General features: G+C 44.6%; 1 protein-coding gene across 6 annotated transcripts in view; it reads right to left on the bottom strand.

The window, feature by feature from the left end:
- Positions 1-19,565, bottom strand: part of RNF38 (ring finger protein 38) — a 327,125-nt gene that overhangs the window by 59,322 nt on the left and 248,238 nt on the right. For 2 of the 6 annotated variants that reach the window (XM_068234240.1, XM_068234242.1), the window contains exon 1: positions 9,996-10,254. The exons of 2 other annotated variants lie outside the window; for them this stretch is intronic. Coding sequence is in view for 1 of the 4 variants with exons in the window: in XM_068234242.1 (XP_068090343.1) it covers positions 9,996-10,004 (9 nt within the window). In the remaining 3 variants the exon portion in view is untranslated. Of the gene's footprint in view, positions 1-9,389; positions 9,410-9,995; positions 10,255-19,565 lie in introns of those variants that run through there. 2 more of the 6 variants (XM_068234243.1, XM_068234241.1) reach the window with 2 other exon arrangements.

Raw genomic sequence — 19,565 nt, 5'->3', positions numbered from 1 at the left:
CAGCAGGATGCACGTTTGCGGTTTGGAAAAAACCTCAAACCGCTGGTGTGCACCATCCCATTGAAATACATTAGCCAAGCGGTTTTACAGGCGGATGCGGCCGGCGGATCGCACCTAAAACCGCTCAGTGTGCACTGGGCCTAACTGCCGTTAGATGTTCAATTTTTGCAACCCTTTCTAGTGAACTTTAACAAGGAATGCTGAAAGAATAGATAAATAACGTTTGTGCTATTGCAGCCATGTACACAAACAGCAAGAGCCTATTAATGAATACAGGGCAGCTGAGGTGTATTGGAATTTCTTCAGCATATTTTTTGCAAGGATATAGCCATTTGCTTTACTGAATGCCAGGTTTGGACTATTGTGTTCACGCATGCAACGAAAAGCAGTCAGTTGTATTGTGTATAGGCTCTTACCTTTTCTAAGGGTTTTACTGCTCTCTGCCAGAAGATGTTTTGTAATAGTCATATCATTAAATGGGCAAGCATTAAAAGTGATGTGATAAGAATTGTAAAGGATATGAACAAACCTATCTCTGCACGTTTCCAACCTTATTCATGCGGCAATTGTGTTGCTTAACTTCCATAAAATGTCATAATGGATGGACAGCAGGAGAGGTTCAATGCAAAGGCATGGAAAGCTATTGCAAAACAATGATTAAGCATGAAGAAACTTCAGTGCATTTGCATTTCAATGCTTTTTTTTGCATTGAAAACAGATTCTGCATTGTCTATAGGCCCTACTTAGTTGTGGCAAAATGCACACAGAAACTGCATATTAAATGCAAATATGTGAATTATTCAGGGCTGTGGAGTCAGAGTAAGTTTGGGTACCTGGAGTTGGAGTCAAAATCGTGATTTCATAAACTAAGGAGTTGGAGTTGGGAGTCAGAGTATTTTGGACAAACTGTACAGCCCTGGTAAGTATTAGACTAAGGAGTCGGAGGCATTTTGGGTACCTGGAGTCGGGGTTGGCAGTTTCGTAACCTGAGGAGTCGGAGTTGGAAGATTTTTGTACCGACTCCACTCCACAGCCCTGGAATTGTGGAATTTTATTCTTTAAGATCCCTGACGACTCCGTGCAAAGTAATGTGCTCATTTCCCGTTCACGCCCGTCGTGTGATGTCGCTTGTACACTCCCACAGGAAGATGGATTACGGAACACTCACCATCTGGTGACATTGCTGGGATCCATCGTCCTGGGTTGTCAGCTGAGTACTCAGCTTTTAAATATGGTAACTTACTAATAAACAGTTCTGTACACTTCTCTAGATTATTTGTTAATGCTCTTATCTGCCTTAGCCAAAAGCTGGTAAAATCTAGGGAGCCAGGTATTCAAGTCTGTTTAGAAAATTACAACTGATGCCTAACAAGTATCTTTAACCTATTAGCAGCCCTGTATGTATTATCTTGAGATAGATAAGGCATGCCAGGGCATCTTTCAATGGCATATGCCGTTTAGCTGCCTAATGCAGCTATACAGAGTGGCGCAGAGCTTCTTTATATAGTCACCTGTTCCGGGTGGCTGGATCGGTTTTTCCTCTTCATCCACTGGCAGCGCTGCACTTCCTTCTTCGGAGTTCCGATCACATGATCATAACCCAGGGGAGAGGGTTAGGGCCCGCTTCCACTGCATGCAGATTGGATGCAGAATGGATGCAGAAAAACTGACTGCCTATGGGAAAATCTGCATCAGAAATATTGCGTTTAGTGGAAACAGGCCCATAGGCTTTCATTGGAGTCAGTTTTTCTGCATCCAATCTGCGTGTAGTGGAAATAGGCCCTTAGCGTTGCAGCGCCGCCCGATGCTGGAAGAGGTTACGATCATATGATATCATGCGATCGGAACTCCGAAGGGGATGTTGGCATTGCAACCTGCCAGCTGAGAGCAGGTAAATATGATGGCTCCCTGCACCACTCTGCACACCCTGCCCCAGCGGCAAAAAAAAAAAAAGAACAATCAGCCAGCTCCTAAAATAAAATCCTGTTGGCTCCATGATTTAACATACTAGCTTCTGAATTCAGTATTAAATTTCCAGCCCTGCCTTTTATCAAAATGGATATGACAAAGCACTGAATTATTTCTACTCACTGATAAAATAAAAACGTAATAGCAGAACTGGTTATTGGTAGATCCCTTAATCTGGGTTTGGGAACTCTGGTTTGACATAAAATTAAGAACAGGCACAAATACATTTATCTGGTTAGGCCCTGGATCCACTAGCAAACTGTAAAGGCTCGTACACATCCGAGGGGATCAGGATGCAGTGGGTAGGGGAAGAAGCGGTGCGGGAGTTTTGTCGCACATTGGGAGAAGGGGGAGTATTGGGTGTTGAACAATGCTAGGCCGAAGTGATCCACCAGGAGAGATCGCTAGCCGAGTGGTGGTGGTGGTGGGGGGGGGGGCATCGATGGCTGCTACAGACAGGCTGGATTCTAGGCACTGGCGGCTGTTATAAGCTGCTCCAGCTTAGTTTCATCTGGCGTTTGTACGGGCCTTGCTATTTAACATTTCACCAAGCTATTTTCCTAGCAATTTTGAAGGAATTAGCAGTTTTGCAAGTGATGCAATCACCCTCCTGGGGTTTAACTGTCTTTGTTATGGCTACTAGCAAATGCACCAAGAACGTTGCTAGTGGGCCTTGACCCTTACTCAAACTTGGGTTCAAATTAAGGCCTATTTATAAAGGTGTGTCAAATAATACCAAACAATTTCACATTTCTAATGTAAACATTTGTGTCATTGTACTTATAAAAAAAGTAAATAGACATCTCTCTGCAAGAACAGTTTTCTCCCTGTGAGGTCTAAATGGTGGTAGAAGAGCTTTCACTAAACGGACAGCCAATTCCATTCAAGGGGCTGTATGCCTGCTTTCAATAAGAGGGCAGGAAATTCTCTTACTCTTTCACTGGTCAGCCAGGTCATGAGGGGGCAGGATATTCTCTCACTGATCAGCTAAGTCATACTGGTTACATTCTCAAGGTGACCCCATTCATCCAACTGGTAGCTAACAGAGGAGGAACATTACAGAACATCAATGTTCTAAATAGAGCAAAATTTCTTATTGAGAATTACTGAAATGTGAAGCAATGTGATTTAATTAACTCAAACATTACAGTTTGGTCAAAGCTGGCCAGACAATTTTTTTTTTTTTTTTACTGCCCATCTTGATGACTTATCAAATCTGCCAGAGTTCCATAGGCCCAAACTTCACCACTTAATGGTTTTAGTACAGTATATCGACTCCCCTAAAAACTTCATCTAAGCCTCGGGAGTAAATATACGTACTCTGTCGAAATCACTGCTTTGCGCACTCCTGCTCGCCCGTGCATGCGATCCTGTGCTTGTTATCGCTGCTACCAGTTAGTCTGGAGATCAATGAATGGCAACGCAGTTCCCATTCATTGTTTTAGGTCCCCGGGTCAATGATCGCAGCATCAATACTCAAAAGTATTTAGCATTCAAAATGTCAAACCGCAGTTTTGCACTGTTTGATACAGTGCAACCATACGGGCGGTAGATCTGGCAACACTACTTTATATTTTCCATTCAGTTGATAACCGCAATTGATTTAATGGAATTCAATTGCAACAGAGATCAATTAGGCCTGCAAAGCAATACATTTCCAGCAAATTTTACCAAATTTGTTGATAATCAGCAGGGAAAACTGATGTGTGTACTGCCTGCTTTTGACTTCGTTTAAATGGGAAGTTGAACTGCATGCCTGTCGGGTCAGCTCAGCTTCCTGGCTGCCGGAAGAAGTGGCATTAGGGATACAATTTATTGGCAGCATCTGTACCACCATGCATCAACGCTTGACACACAGTGGTGTTACCCAGTGGCAGAGAACCGCAACAGGTCCCATCTGAGGCACCGCTGCACTCAGATGTGACTCCATAGGGGGCTGCCTCTTCACCGCCAGTACAGAGCACCAGAAAACCACTGGCTAGTGCACTGAAGCAGCTGACAGGCAGTGAATTCACCACCTTCAGCATCCTGTGTGAAAGAGGCCATAATTGAAATGTTAGTTCATTTTATACCGTGATATCTCTTTCAACTGGAAGAGTTCCAGTGGATTGGAGTACAGCCCACGTTTTCCCATTATTTAAGAAGGGCAAAAAATCAGATCCAGGAAATTATAGACCTGTAAGCTTAACATCAGTTGTATGCAAACTATTTGAGGGGTTACTAAGAGATACTATACATGACTTCATAGTAGAAAATAATCTTATTTCACAGCATCAACATGGGTTTACTAAAGACAGGTCCTGTTTGACTAACATGCTCAGCTTTTATTAGGTAGTGAACGCTAATATGGATATTGGGAATGCTGTAGATGTGATATACTTGGACTTTGCAAAGGTCTTCGACACTGTTCCCAAAGAAGTCTGGTGCAAAATTTGAGGATGCAAGGACTGGGGAAGAGTTTGTGTGCATGGATAGGGAACTGGGTAATGGACAGAAAACAAAGAGTTTGGTCAATGGATCCTACTCAAAATGGGAGGCTGTTAGCAGTGGGGTCCCACAGGGGTCGTTACTGGGTCCAGTGCTCTTCTATTTATTTATTAATGATCTAGTAGATGCAGTAGTGAGCAATGTTGATATTTTTGCAGATGATACAAAATTGTGCAGAATCATCAACTCTCAGGAAGATAGTGTCATATTGCAAAAGGATCTGGATAGGATGGCAATATGGGCACATACATGGCAGATGAAATTCAATGTCGAAAAATGTAAAGTCATGCATTTTGGTTGTACCAATGGTCTAGCACCATACAAAATAAATGGGATACAGTTGGGGACATCAAACTTGGAGAAGGACTTAGGAGTACTCATCGACAACAAGTTAAATAATCGTACTCAATGCCAAGCCACTGCAGCTAAAGCTAACAAAATTTTGGGATGCATTAAAAGGGAAATAAAAACTTGAGATGCTAGCATAATATTGCCCCTGTTTAACGCTCTAGTAAGGCCACATCTGGAATATGGAATTCAGTTCTGGGCACCACATTACAAAAAAGATATTGCAGTTTTAGAGCAGGTGCAGAGACGAGCAACAAAATTGATACGTGGGATGGAGGGTCTCACTTACCAAGAAAGGTTAGATAAACTGGGTTTATTTAGTCTAGAGAAAAGACGCCTTAGAGGGGTTCTAATTAACATGTATAAATACATCAGAGGGCAATATAATAGCTTGGCGGATGAGCTTTTTGTCCCTAGGCCTTCTCAAAGGACTAGAGGACATGATCTGCGCATGGAGGAAAAACGTTTGAGCCATTTATTTAGGGTTCTTTACAGTAAGAGTAATTAAGATGTGGAATGCATTGCCACAGGAAGTCGTTATGGTAAACTCTATACCTGCATTTAAAGGGGGCTTAGATGCTTTCCTTGCGTTGAAAGAAATCCATGGCTACAATTACTAGGTAATGCCTAATGATGTTGATCCAGGGATTTTATCTGATTGCCATCTGGAGTCGGGAAGGAATTTTTCCCTTTTGGGACTAATTGGACCATGCCTTGTAAGGGTTTTTTTTCGCCTTCCTCTGGATCAACAGGGATATGTGAGGGAGCAGGCTGGAGTTGTACTTTGTACTGGTTGAACTTGATGGATGCATGTCTTTTTTCCAGGGCTGTGGAGTCGGTCCAAAAATCCACCGACTCCGACTCCTCAGTTTAGGATTCCACCGACTCCGACTCCTCGACTTCGACTCCTCTAATTTGCATATTACAATTTTGTTGATTAAAAGTATGTAACATGAAATTCGGCTCTTAACTGCCAACGCTTAGGAATTTTACAAGACAACTGAAGTGAGAAGGATATATAGACTACTATATTTATTCCCTTTAGACTAAAACTAGTCCTTGGTAAGAGTACTTGTAAAAGGTACAAACCGGAACAAAGAACATCTATCAGGCCCTAGGCAATGTAAGTGTGGGTACATGTAAGAATGATGTGCAGGTACTCTGCAGGGGAATGAGGAGATTCTTCCTCTATTACACATTCTTCATGCACAATCTGAACAAGGTTTATGGGTGACAGACAACACCTCTGTGTTCAATGTGCACAGCATTCTCAGTGGATTCCCTGCAGCTCTGTGGGGAGTGCATATGTAGAGTATAGTACTACTGTGTAACAAAGTAAACCTGAGACAGATGAAATTAAAGTTTTATACAGACCTGGGGCTTCCTCCAGCCGCCTTCAAGATAATCAGTCACTTGTTGTCCTCCTCCACCACCTGGATCTTCTGCTATGAGTCCAGGTACTTGAGCCAGTCGGGCGTAGTGCGCATGCACACACTCCGCCGCCAGGAGCATACTACACCTGTGCAGCACTATTGCGCAGGTGCAGAATGTTCCTGGCTGTGGGAGCGGCATGCGGCCGGACAGCGCTGACTGGCTGAATTACCAGGACTCATAGCAGAAGATCCGGGTGGTGGAGGACAGCGAGGGACTGATTAGCCTGAAGGGGGCTGGAGGAAGCCCCAGGTATGTATAAAACTTTACTTTTCATCCGTCTCAGGTTCCCTTTAATTTGTAGTCACCAAACCAAATTTTAACAATATATCAAATTATTTGATTTCATCAGCAAAGGGAGTGCATACATTTGCATAATTCAGCATCAATGCAGAATTATTTCCATCTCATTGACCATCTCTATTAGTGACACAGCTATACATCAGGCTTTATTCTTACAGCATAGATGTTATTTAGTATATATAAGAGATTCCTGTGTACACATCATATATACAGTCACAATCAGATCTGTATATCTGACCTTAAAAATACGGGGACTGCTTTATTGAAGCAGCGCAAGTAACTAATTTTGATTGGTTTATTTCATTTTTGTGGACTAAGCACAGCTATTACTGTATATATACTGTATATATACATTATTTTTAATGACTATTATCTGAGAAATAGAACATTTTATCATATTTTCTATTTTAATTAGTTACAAATTCATTAGGAGTCGGTGCATTTTTTCCCGACTCCGACTCCGACTCCAGGCACCCAAAATTGCCCGACTCCACGACTCCGACTCCACAGCCCTGCTTTTTTCAACCAAAATAACTATGTAACTATATATTCTGTACCAATTGTCTGCACCTTTTACATAGCGGTATTTTATATTCATTACATTCTAACTTAAGCCTCACACACGCTCAACAGTGGTCTTTTATGCAGCACAATTATCAAACAACTTTTTTTGTGAAACAACCAATAAAAGGTTGCTTGTCATTGTTCACACAACTGATAAGACTGATAACGACATCAATACCACAGTTGGATTAACTTCCTAACAGTCTTACCAGTTGTGTGAGAAATAGCAAGCAGCTTTTAATTAGTTGTTTCAAGTTGTTTCACAACAAAAGTTGTTTGAGAATTGTGCTGCATAAAAGACCGCTGTTGAGCGTGTGTATGGGGCTTTAGAGTTCAGTATTTTTACTACCTTCTAAGAACTCGATAATAGAAGTTCACTGTATAATGATACAACAACCTGATTTAGGCTGGAATGGTTAAAATCTTACTGATAACCAATTACAAAACAGATGCTACTGGTCAAAGCATGGTAAAAACTGCCTCTGCTACCGAAACAGCTTAGAAGTCAGTGATAACATTTGTATATGTATATTAAAGGTTCAAGGAGGAGAAAGACACAAGCTTTTTAGTCAGAACTAGTGCAAAGGAAACCAGAGCAGTTGCCCAGAACAATCACTTGTAAAAGTGTATCGTTTAGGCACAGTTTATTATATGTTTAATATCAGCAATATCAAGCTGCTTGCTCACTCCCCTAGCTCATAGTCCCTCAACCCTGTCCTCAAGGCCCAGCAACAGTACATGTTTTGCAGGCAACCACGCACAATCACAGGTTGGGTAATTACTGTCTCAGCAGAGCTGATTTACTACCTCTGTGGATTTCCACAAAACATGTACTGTTGGTGGGCCTTGAGGACAGGGTGGGGGAACACTGCTAGCTTATTTTAAGCCACACCACCAATGTAGTGACTGACAGCATCAATCACCTGTTAGAGGCATATTTTAGTAAGGAAAATGGTCTATTAAATCCATATAAAGACTTGTAACTGAACTGGGCTAAGACAGGCAAAAGATTCCAGTTATCCTGGGCAACTGCTCCAATTCTACTCCAGTTTTTACTGCACTGGTTTTGATAAAGAAGCCATACTATGTCCAAGCATAGGGAACAGAAGCTGTTCTCATAGGCGAATGATACCCGGGCTATGTCCACAGTGGTGTAGCACTGCAATGTGAAACCTATGCAACATTCACAGTGCATCCAGTGTGGTGCTATCTAACAGAGTGCAGCAACCCAACACACTGCATTTAGTGCGTTACTGTATAACGAGCGCGTTAACATTGAAGCATACTTTTCATTCATTGTATGCGGTAAAACGGTCGTATAGCGTGCGGTGCGACTTTTTCAGTTTGTTCATGTTTTACAGAGTTCTCCCACTGTGAACATAGTGTAAAGCAGAAAAAAACCTGGTCTTTAGATTGGAGTGGTAACAGTGTTAAAAATTAGAACTCTCTTTCATGCTTGATATCAGAAATAACACAGCTCCTAAAACACAGGGCTAAAACCAAGATAACATATCTATATCTATATATCAACTACTTCAATGCTAAGATTAGATTTATAAGCTGCAGAACAAAAAGCGATACATTATGCTTAGGCAGTGTTCGTATTTATTCATACTTTGTTTATCTACATGACATACCAACTAAATAGTTGTATACATTTCCAGCTAATCTGATAGAATGATTTAACCCAGGCATGCCCATTATGATACTGCTATGATGCTACTTGCTAGCATTATAATGACAACTCGTGAGTGAGCAATCAAGGAACTAGCTCCACTGACATCAGTAAGAAAAAAAAAAAACTTGGAAAAGTTAGAAGCCACAAATCCTTTTGATTACCTGGCATAAATACATAAAAACACAAAATGTTTAAACTAAAATAAAAATCCTTTCTAAATGTTATGCATCAGAAAACTTCAATCAGGACATCAATTTGAATGTGTACATAAACAGCATAGATAAAACAATTAGACTATACTAGTGACATACACTGGTACACACATCTGTGTCACAAGGGAGATAGTTTGTCAGGAAGCACAATCTACTATGAAACCGGTATTAAACCCTAAATATCAAATAAATATCAATATATTACAAAGTTGCTGTAAGGTTTCAATTTGTAAATGACAACGGTATACTTAAATCTAATCCACACTAAAATACAATATATATTAATTTTAATATTCTCAGTGGAAGCTAACAAAACATAAAAGGGTTTCTTAAAAAGTCCCCTAACTCTCAGCACAGTATCACAGCCAAACAGCAAGATGTATAAAAAGTATGTGTACTGTGAGGAAGATGAGAAGAAACCTATCTTCCCCTGATGTGATAAAGACAAGAGAAAGATGAGACAAAGGCAGCAGCAGGCCTTTCCTCCGCTCTAGCTGAGAACTCTATGCAGCCTGCACAGGAAGATGATCTATGCAACCAACACCTCTCCAACCATTGCCTGACATGCAAAGCAGCCCAGTCACACACAAGCAACTGTAATTCAACAGCCAAATAACGCCTGTAGTGAGGCAAAGATGCTCGCACGACAATGGAGAGATAGAGGCAGATACAGAAATAATAAAAACAACACACAGCAGCTTGGCCACTCTTAATAAAGCACACGCATATTATTACAACGTCCACACAATATAAACTCATTGGTTGAGTGTAGTGACAGCTATAAGTCTAGTATCTAGCCAAACATACAGCGCTGCCTGTAGGCAATGACACTGGTGTCAGCCTCGGTGTACACAGAGCAGGGATGATGAGGCACAGCAGTGTCCCCCTATAGAGGCACACACAGGAGGACACGGCATATACATATACACATACACATACACATACATGGACACACAGAGCCCCCCACCCCGCCATGCTAGATGTAGGCACGGAAATATACATACAGAGTACATAATACAACTCGCCTCCTCCGTGACCACAGCCCTGCCAGCCACTCTCCGCCGCCGCACACAGGCAGGACCTCTCTCTCTGCTGCTTATTATTATTACACACGCTAAGGCCACTGCTGCTTCTCAGTATCACACCGCCCGCCCCTCTCCATTCTCTTTATTTATCTCTCGCTTCGCTGCTGCTGCTGCTTCCTCCTTCTCCTTACAGTACTGTGGGCCCAAGCTCCCAGGAAGCCCCGCCCACCCAATGCCTGCTCACTCTCCGGTGACGTCACCGCTGCCGATCCCGCCTCCCACGTACTTCGCGGAATGGCGGACATTTTTGATATGGGAACGCAATGTGGGACGAGGATTTGAAATGTATGTGTGGATTTTTCGAAAGCGGAATTCTTATTTCGTTCCGCAACTATACAAGTCAGCGCTTTGGGTGTCTGAACACGTGACCTGACGTCACTACCAGGCCAGATGCTTTTCCAATGTACGTTAATATATGCCATAAGGAGGAGGATATACAGTAAAGGTGTAAGCATGGGAACTGAAGACGTGGAGTAACCGCCTCCAGTAGTCAGTCTGGAATCTCCATGGCTTCAGCAAGGTGATGGGCGGAGCTGGTTGCTACAGGCAACAGGCTCATTACTTCACCAGCTTTAGTAATGGAACCTAAACTTGATGGGCATCCTGCACTACATGTGCCAGGCTGATACCCCTCAGCAGCTATGTGAAGCTCAGTGACACACACCAGGAAGTCCCTAGAGCTCATGCTTGAGAAATCCGAACCGTGACTAATGAAGGAGGGGGAGGGAGCCCTTTGTGTTTTGGTTCGGTGTGACGAAACAGGATATGAATGGCCCGGCCGCCATGTTTCGTCTAGGCAGCCTTCCAGTCAGATTAGTCATCACACATGAGAGCTGGGAACACCAAGCGCTGTGGATCATCATCAGCTCTGCGTGGCTCACATACAAGCAGGTGCTGTGCATAATCAGCATACAGTGAATCAATAGGGGAAGCTAGGCTTTCCAGTAGTTTTTAGCCAGCGCTGCGTAATATGTTGATGCTTTATAAATACAGTAAATAAATGACCTTTCATGTTTCTTGAGAGTTGTAAATAAAAACCCAGCTAAGAGTTCACACAAAGAATAGTGACCTGCAACAACAAGAATACAAATAACAGACCACTGGACAATTAGTAACAGATATGCTAAGCCATTGGGAGTATTTTCAGTCCCGTTTTCCAGTTTAAGGTAAATATTGGAAAATATGGTACTATTCCGTTAGCCGGGCGCAACTGAGCTAAGTAATGTACCGATTCATGTTTTTACTGGCCGTCTCGCTGCGGCCAAATGTATCAAAAGTGAGTAATCGAATTAAATTAAGCCAGTGGCAATGTAACAGATGAAGCCGACCCGCTTCGGCTCTCTCTCCTCCCCCTGCCTCTCTCCTATAGAACACTGGCAGCCGGAGGACACGCGTGTCCCCGAGAGTCGTTCGTCGCAAGAAACAAGCAGAGCGGGGAGGCTGCAGACATTGCTTCTGCCAGCACCCGCTCTGCAAGAACGAACGGCAGGATACCCTGCTGCGACGAACGACTCTGGGGGGACACGCATGTCCCAGGCTGACAGTATTGTATAGGAGAGGGGGAGGAGAGAGAGCAATGCCGGCGGCTTCATCTGTTACATTGCCGCGGGCTGAATTTGATTAAATTCACTCACTTTTGATACATTTGGCCGTAGCGAGACGGCCAGTAAAAAACATGAATCGGTACATTACTTGGCTCAGTTGCGCCCAGCTAACGGAATAGTACCGAAAATATTATGTAATATAGCACCAACATCTTCCACAGCACTGTACAGACTATACATATTGTCTTGTCACTTAATGGGAAGGTCTGAACTAGAAAAAAAATGAAATCTACTTACTCGGGGCAGCTCCACTCTTTGCTGCTGGCTTCCGGTACTGCGCAAGCGCTTCTGTCAATCAAGTCCACCTGCCCAGAGTATAGTTCTGCGCCTGCGCAGTACACTTCGGACAACGTGGATTTGATTGACAGTGGGGCTCCCGCAGGCGAAGTAGAAGACAGCCTGGCGAGGCGCCGAGAGCCAGCGGCAGAGAGTGGAGCTGCGGCGTGGGAGAGATCAGCTGCTAGGGGCTGGAGAAAGCCCCAGGTAAGTAGATTTAATTTATTTTTTCTAGCTCAGATGTGCCCTTTGAGGCTTCTTTCACAGTAAGACGTTGCATTATGATGCAACGTTAAAGTCGAAACGCAAATTACAACGCAATGCCCCAAAAAAGTCGTAACGCAACTTAATGCCCCGTTACGATTGCATACAGTAGAACATACAGGCAATGAAAAGTATGTTTCCAAGTCATTACTGAGCATGTACAAACAGTACAACGCAGCTAATAACGTGTATAACACACTGCATGCAGTACTTTCACTTAACGTGCAGCGTTAGAACGCAACGTGTGCACTGTGAATGGGGCATTGATTCTTCATTGCAGTGAGGTATTCTGCGTTAAATGTTGTTTTAACGTGCAACTTTAACGTCGCACTGTGAAAGAGGCCTCACTGTCCTTCAGAGAGGCTCACAATCTAATCCCTACCATAGTTATATGTCTATCTATGTATGGTGTGGTGTGGTATATGTAACATAGTCTAGGGACAATTTAGGGGTGAGCCAATTAACTTATCTGTATGTTTTTGGCATGTGGGAGGAAACCAACGCAGACGTAGGGAGAACATACAAACTCTGTGCAGATAGTGCCCCATCTGGGATTTTAACTAGGGACCCAGCAATGCAAGGCAAGAGAGCTAACCGCTATGCCACCATGCTGCCAAGGATTAGAACTTTTTTTTTTCTTCCAGTTTATGTCTCTGTGGAGGAGATTTCACCTCACACTTTATGTGGTCATCCTAACATGGGGACAGTAACTAAGAAGACTATATAATGGGACTATATAGATTAAGACTAGGTTTATGCTATGCGGACGACACCCAACTATATCTTTCCTTCAAGCCTGGTGTGACAGACCCAACTCTAACTATAAACGCCTGCTTACGTGAACTACAGCAATGGATGAATGACAACTGGCTGAAAGTGAATGCAGACAAAACTGAAGTCCTTTTGATCGGGGGGGGGGGGCAACGCATGACAACAAAACAACTTAACTTGCAGTCTTCACCACTGGGAATAGGAGGCACGGATCTACGCAGCTGTAATCATGTGCATAGCCTGGGAGTTCCAATTGATGGGGATTTAAACTTCAGAACTCACATCTCTGCTGTGGTGAAATCATCCTAATTTTACCTTAAGAATATCGCAAAAATCAAGCACCTCATCCCCCTGGAAGATCTACCAACTTTAGTTCATGCCTTCATTACCTCCTGACTGAACTACTGCAATGCTCTCTACACTGGCCTTCCAAGAAAGGTCTTATACCGCCTACAGCTGATACAGAATACTGCTGCCAGACTGCTAACCAACCAACCCCGTCACTGCCACATAACGCCAGTCCTGCACTCCCTTCATTGGCTACCTATAGAATGGAGGGTCCTATTCACGATCGGCCTACTGACATTTAAATCCCTGAATAATCTGGGCCCTGGATACATGAAAGATATGTTGCAGCTGCGTAGCAATCCCCGCATTCGCAGATCCACAGGTTCTAATAATCTAGTCATACCCAGAGTCCACTTGGAAACTTTTGGTCCCAGAGCCTTCTGTCATGCTGCCCCTATGTTTTGGAACTCCTTACCTCAACAGATCAGGACACAAGATGTGCGCTGACACTGCGGAAATCCTCCACAAGCGTGTAATTTGAGGGAACCCAGCAAAAGGTGCAATGCACCTGTAGAGGGAAATTCCAGTCGGCAGGTGGAGCTGTGGAGTGCAGAGGAACAGCTCCTCTGCCCTGCCACATACGCAAGACAGGAATTGCACGAAGGGAAGGAACGCAGGGCAAGATAGCCCTGAAAGAGAGAGATCAAAGCGACAGAGGGTATGTGTGTTCACCAATCTAGTCGCCACCCTGCGACGATGAACACACAACCAGGAAGATAAAGTGAGAAGGCAATCGCCGGAGGCGACACAAGTCCGAATAAGCACAGATGAGGAATGTCTGTATGTCCACCAATCTAGCCGCCCACCTGCGACGGCGGATACACAACAAAGGAAACTGACTGAGAACGCAATCGCCTGTGAAGTGATTGCGAATGAGATTGAGCAAAGGGACAGATTGTATGTGTGTGCACCAAACTAGTCGCCAACCCGCAACGGTGCATACACAACAGCAGATATGAAGCAGGAACGCAATCGCGAGAGAGGCGATTGCCAGAGGTGACACAAGGCTACAGCAAGGCGGAGCAAGAGACTAGCAAAGGCACAGCAAATATACAATGAGAAGATAAGGAAAATAACAAACGCTAAGTAAACGCGAACACCGCACTCATTCGCAACAGTGCACGCGTTTATGCGCGGTCTCCGCGTGTTAAGCACAACAGAGACAAGCATGCCTAACTAACCACCGACAGACAAACATGAAACAGAGGACGCGAGCGCTTGCTTAACGGTTACCCCACCGAGCCTCCAGCAAGCGTTCGTAGCAGACAAGACAGATACACGAAAACAGGAATCAGTGAGAGAGACGGATCCACAGCACTAGCGCAAGGCGAGTGCGATCCAAGCAAGACAGATTAGATGAGATAGCTGGTAGCAACCGCTGCTCCAGCTATACTCCAAGAACAAAGGTCAGAACGACTTCCTGTCGACCACCGCTGGGACAGAACAATCGCAACAGACAAACAAAACAGATATGCAATCCTAACTGCACTAGGGAATCTGCCTAGTGCAGTCCCAGGAATTACTCTAAGCTAATCTTTAAACAATGAGCAAGGCTGACACTCCAGGAGTGTTTCACAGGACTAACCCTTATGACCAGCACAGGTCTGTGATATCTCATGGTATTTATAGTACAAACCTCCAGAGGATGTGGCTAGGAAATTTGCATGACCAATGTATACAAATTCCCTAGCAGCAGCAAGCTGCAAAACTGACAAAAGGTCTCTCTTCCAGAGACCTGCAGAATGCAGACCTGAACAGTGGTCAAAAAGCTGCCTGCCTGCGCAGGCAGCTGAGCGGATCATTACAAAGACATTATAAAGTACTCACTAAGAGGCATGGTGAGTTCATAGAAGACACCCCAAGGTATTCCGTTAGGTGTATGATGAGTTCATAGAAGATTTTATTTTTTGTCACAAGTTAGTGACACTTTGTGACAAAAATAAAAAACAGTTTCCATTTCTGCTAACTTGTGACAAAAAAAGTGAAATCTGCCACGGACTCACCATGCCCCTCTCTGAATTGTTTGGGGTGTCTACTTTCCAAAATGGGGTCATTTGTGGGGTGTGTTTACTGCCTTGGCATTTTGGGGGTGCTAAATTGTAAGCACCCCTGTAAAGCCTAAAGGTGCTCATAGGACTTTGGGCCCCTAGGCTGCAAAAAACTGTCACATGTGGTATCGCGGTACTCAGGAGAAATCGTATAATGTGTTTTGGGGTGTATTTTTACACATACCCATGCTGGGTGGGAGAAATATCTCTGTAAATGACAATTTTTTGATTTTTTTTTTTACACACAATTGTCCATTTACAGAGATATTTCTCCCACCCAGCATGGGTATGTGTAAAAATACTCCCCAAAACAGATTATATTACTACTCTTGAGTACGGCGATACCACATGTGTGAAACTTTTTTGCAGCCTAGATGTGCTAAGGAGCTCAAAGTCCTATGACTTTAGGATTTCACAGGTCATTTTGAGGCATTTGATTTCCAGACTACTCCTCACGGTTTAAGGCCCCTAAAATTCCAGGGCAGTATAGGAACCCCACAAGTTACCCCATTTTAGAAAGACGACACCCCAAGGTATTCCATTAGGAGTATGGTGAGTTCATAGAAGATTTAATTTTTTGTCACAAATTAGTGGAAATTGATTTTTATTGTTTTTTTTTTCATAAAGTGTCATTTTCCACTAACTTGTGACAAAAAATAAAATCTTCTATGAACTCATCATACACCTAACGGAATACCTTGGGGTGTCTTCTTGTGGGGTTCCTATACTGCCCTGGCATTTTAGGGGCCCAAAACCGCGAGGAGTAGTCTGTAAACCAAATGCCTCAAAATGACTGTTCAGGGGTATAAGCATCTGCAAATTTTGATGACAGGTGATCTATGAGGGGCCGAATTTTGTGAAACCGCTCATAAGCAGGGTGGCCTCTTAGATGATAGGTTGTATTGGCACTGAAGTGCAGGAAGCGCAGGATGTTCTCAAATCGTGACCTGGACATGGCAGCAGAGAACATGGGCATGTGATGTATTGGGTGCGTAGACCAATAAGGCACGCAATACATTCTTTTTGACTAGACCCATGTTAAGGAGAAGGCCCCCAAAATTGTTACGTTCGGAAACTCGGAGTGGTTTCCACCGAAAACGCTGGGCATGTTAGCTTCTTGGATTGGCGGTTGCGTATTGTGTGGCATAACGGTTGGTCTCAGCCACAATTAAGTCGTAGAGATCCACGGTGCAGAACAGATGAAAGAGGTCTAGGACCAATCCTAGATTATCTGTCTCCACCTGGACTCCAGACTGGGCGGTGAAAGGGGGCAGTACGGGTGCGGCGGAACCAGGGGATTGCCAATTGGGATTTTCCAGCACCTCTGGGAGACTATGGAGAGTACGGGCCCGTTTTGCTGGTGGCTGCAACTCGGGTCTTAATGCACGTGCCACCAAACCAGTTTCTACTACCATGCTGGTGCTCGCCACTTCACCAAGGTCTACAGTAGTACTGGTGCTAGGTCCAGGAGATGCTACGCTGCTGGTGCATGCCTCACCAAGAAAATTCGGATCGGCTCTAGCACCACTCTGCTGCCCTTGAGTCTGATACTGCGGTCCAGTGACATGGGATGTGGTATGCCTGGCTCTAGCCGGGACCTCAACCTCGTCGTTGCTATCGGTCAGAGAGCCACTGCTGTTCACCGGTTCGTATTCTGACCCGGATGATTCATCGGATTAGATTAAAATCTAGCGTTGACAGATAGTGACAGGGGGTGATTGATGGGTGATTAGGGGGGTGATTGGGTGCAAACAGTGGTCTATGAGGGGGGGTCTGAGGGGTGCTGTGGGCGATCAGGGGGACAGGATCAGTGTGTGTGTGATTTTACATACACAGCTGCCTCCTCCCCTGGTGGTCGCTCGATCACTGGGACCACCAGGGGAGGAGGCAGCCAGTATAATACACTTTGTTAGATTAACAAAGTGTATTATACTATTAGTAACGGGGAGATCGGGTGTTTACAACCCACCGGCACTGCTAATTGGCCGGCGGGGTTGACGTTGCGGGTGGGCGGAGCCTAACACCATCGGATATGTGCGCATCCATGCGCGCAATCCCCGGCTGATTAGTCCCCCCGGTGCCGCCGCTGATCGGCATTACGCAGTCCTGGGGGAGCCACCTTGCCGCCTCCAATAGGTAGTGGGCAGTCGGCAAGTGGTTAAAGAGGAACTGTCGCGAAAATCGTAAAATTTAAAACACATACAAATAAGAAGTACGTTTCTTTCTGAGTAAAATGAGCCATAAATTACTTCTATGTTGCTGTCACTTACAGTAAGTAGTAGAAATCTGACATTACCGACAGGTTTTGGGCTAGTCCAACTCTCCATAGGGGATTCTCAGCATGACCTTTATTTTTTATAAAGACACTCCCTGAAAAAGATTTATACAATGTTGCTGGCCAGCCTTCCTGCTCGCTGCACACTTTTTTGGCAGTTGGACGGAGCAACTGCCATTCACTAAATGCATTTTGAAAATAAGGAAATCCCTGTGAACCCTTCACGAGGAGATGTGCTAGTCCAAACCTGTCGGTTCTGTCAGATTTCTACAACCTACTGTAAATGCCAGCAACATAGGAGAAAAGTAATTTATGGCTCATTTTACTCTGGAAGAAACTTACTTCTTAATTGTATATGTTTACATTTATTTAAAATTTTAAGATTTTCAGAGGTATTTACATAGTTCTTTGGGCCTGATTCACAAAGCGGTGCTAACAGTTAGCACGCTGGTGAAAAGCCCTTTATCATGCCTAAACTCAGTTTAGGCATGATAAGTTTAGGTGTGTTAAGTTTAGGGGCCTGATTCACAAAACGGTGCTAACAGTTAGCACCCTGGTGAAAAGCCCTTTATCATGCCTAAACTCAGTTTAGGCATGATAAGTTTAGGTGTGATAAGTTTAGGCATGATAAGTTTAGGTGTGATAAGTTTAGGCATGATAAGTTTAAGCACCAACTGGGTTAGCACCGCAGTGCACAGCTGATCAAAAGTTTTACGCTAACAAAGTCTGGTGCACTTCGCATAGAGTTTAATGGCGCTGCTTTGCGTGCGGGACTTTGCACGCTATCTACACTTATCTAAACTTATCATGCCTAAACTTATCACACCTAAACTTACCACACCTAAACTTATCATGCCTAAACTGGCTTTTCACCAGCATGGTGCAATGGTTATCACGCCTAAAGTCTCTAACTGGGTTAGCACCGCTTTGTGAATCAAGCCCTAGGGGCCATATCCTATTCAAGGTGATAAGTAGCTTGCAGATGCAAGCTACTTATCACCTTGCCATCGCGCGAGGATTACCGGCAAATCCTATTGCCCATATCCTTCGCGCGATGGCCGATCGTTAGGGAGCATTACTCAGGCGAAAGCCTGAGCGATGCTCCCTGTTACCGAGCGATGGGGAGTGAGGTTTACGCTGTGGTGCTGTCCATCAGCACCACGGCCTCACTCCCCACACATGCGCACTCGTCCGCCGAACATCGCCGACATCTTCCGCCGCAGCATCTGGGGGTCTCCTTTAATAAGGAGACCCCCAGAGCTCCCCGTCGGGTCGCCGCACAGTTTAGAAGCCAGCGCGCAGCTCTGCCGGGCTCCTCTGTCATACGTACCGCCGCCAATCACCCGCCGCCTCTCGCCGCAAAATCCGTCACGTAATTACAGTGTATCTAACACTGTAATTACTGTGCGCATAGAAGGAGCCCGGGCAAAGCATCTTTGAATCTGCAGCCGGGCTCCCCATTGGTCTGCTGTCTGAACCAATAAAATGGCTCACACAGCAGACCAATGGGGAGCCCGGCTGCAGATTCAAAGATGCTTTGCCCGGGCTCCTTCTATGCGCACAGTAATTACAGTGTTAGATACACTGTAATTACGTGACGGATTTTGCGGCGAGAGGCGGCGGGTGATCGGCGGCGGTACGTATGACAGAGGAGCCTGGCAGAGCTGCGCGCTGGCTTCTAAACTGTGCGGCGACCCGACGGGGAGCTCTGGGGGTCTCCTTATTAAAGGAGACCCCCAGATGCTGCGGCGGCGACGTGCGTTAGCTAGTTTAGACCTGCTTTTTGCAGGTCTAAGCTAACGCTCATGTCTGCCGGGAAGCATCGCTTCCCGGAGACATGATAAGGGTAATTGGATTCCGTGTTAAGAACTCGCTGGGCGATTATATCGCCCAAGCGAGTTCT

Source organism: Hyperolius riggenbachi, chromosome 1 (genome assembly GCF_040937935.1).
Source record: "Hyperolius riggenbachi isolate aHypRig1 chromosome 1, aHypRig1.pri, whole genome shotgun sequence".
In the NCBI taxonomy this organism is placed as follows: domain Eukaryota; kingdom Metazoa; phylum Chordata; class Amphibia; order Anura; family Hyperoliidae; genus Hyperolius; species Hyperolius riggenbachi.
Note: the sequence above shows the minus strand (reverse complement) of the source record. Positions and strands in the feature narration are given on the sequence as shown.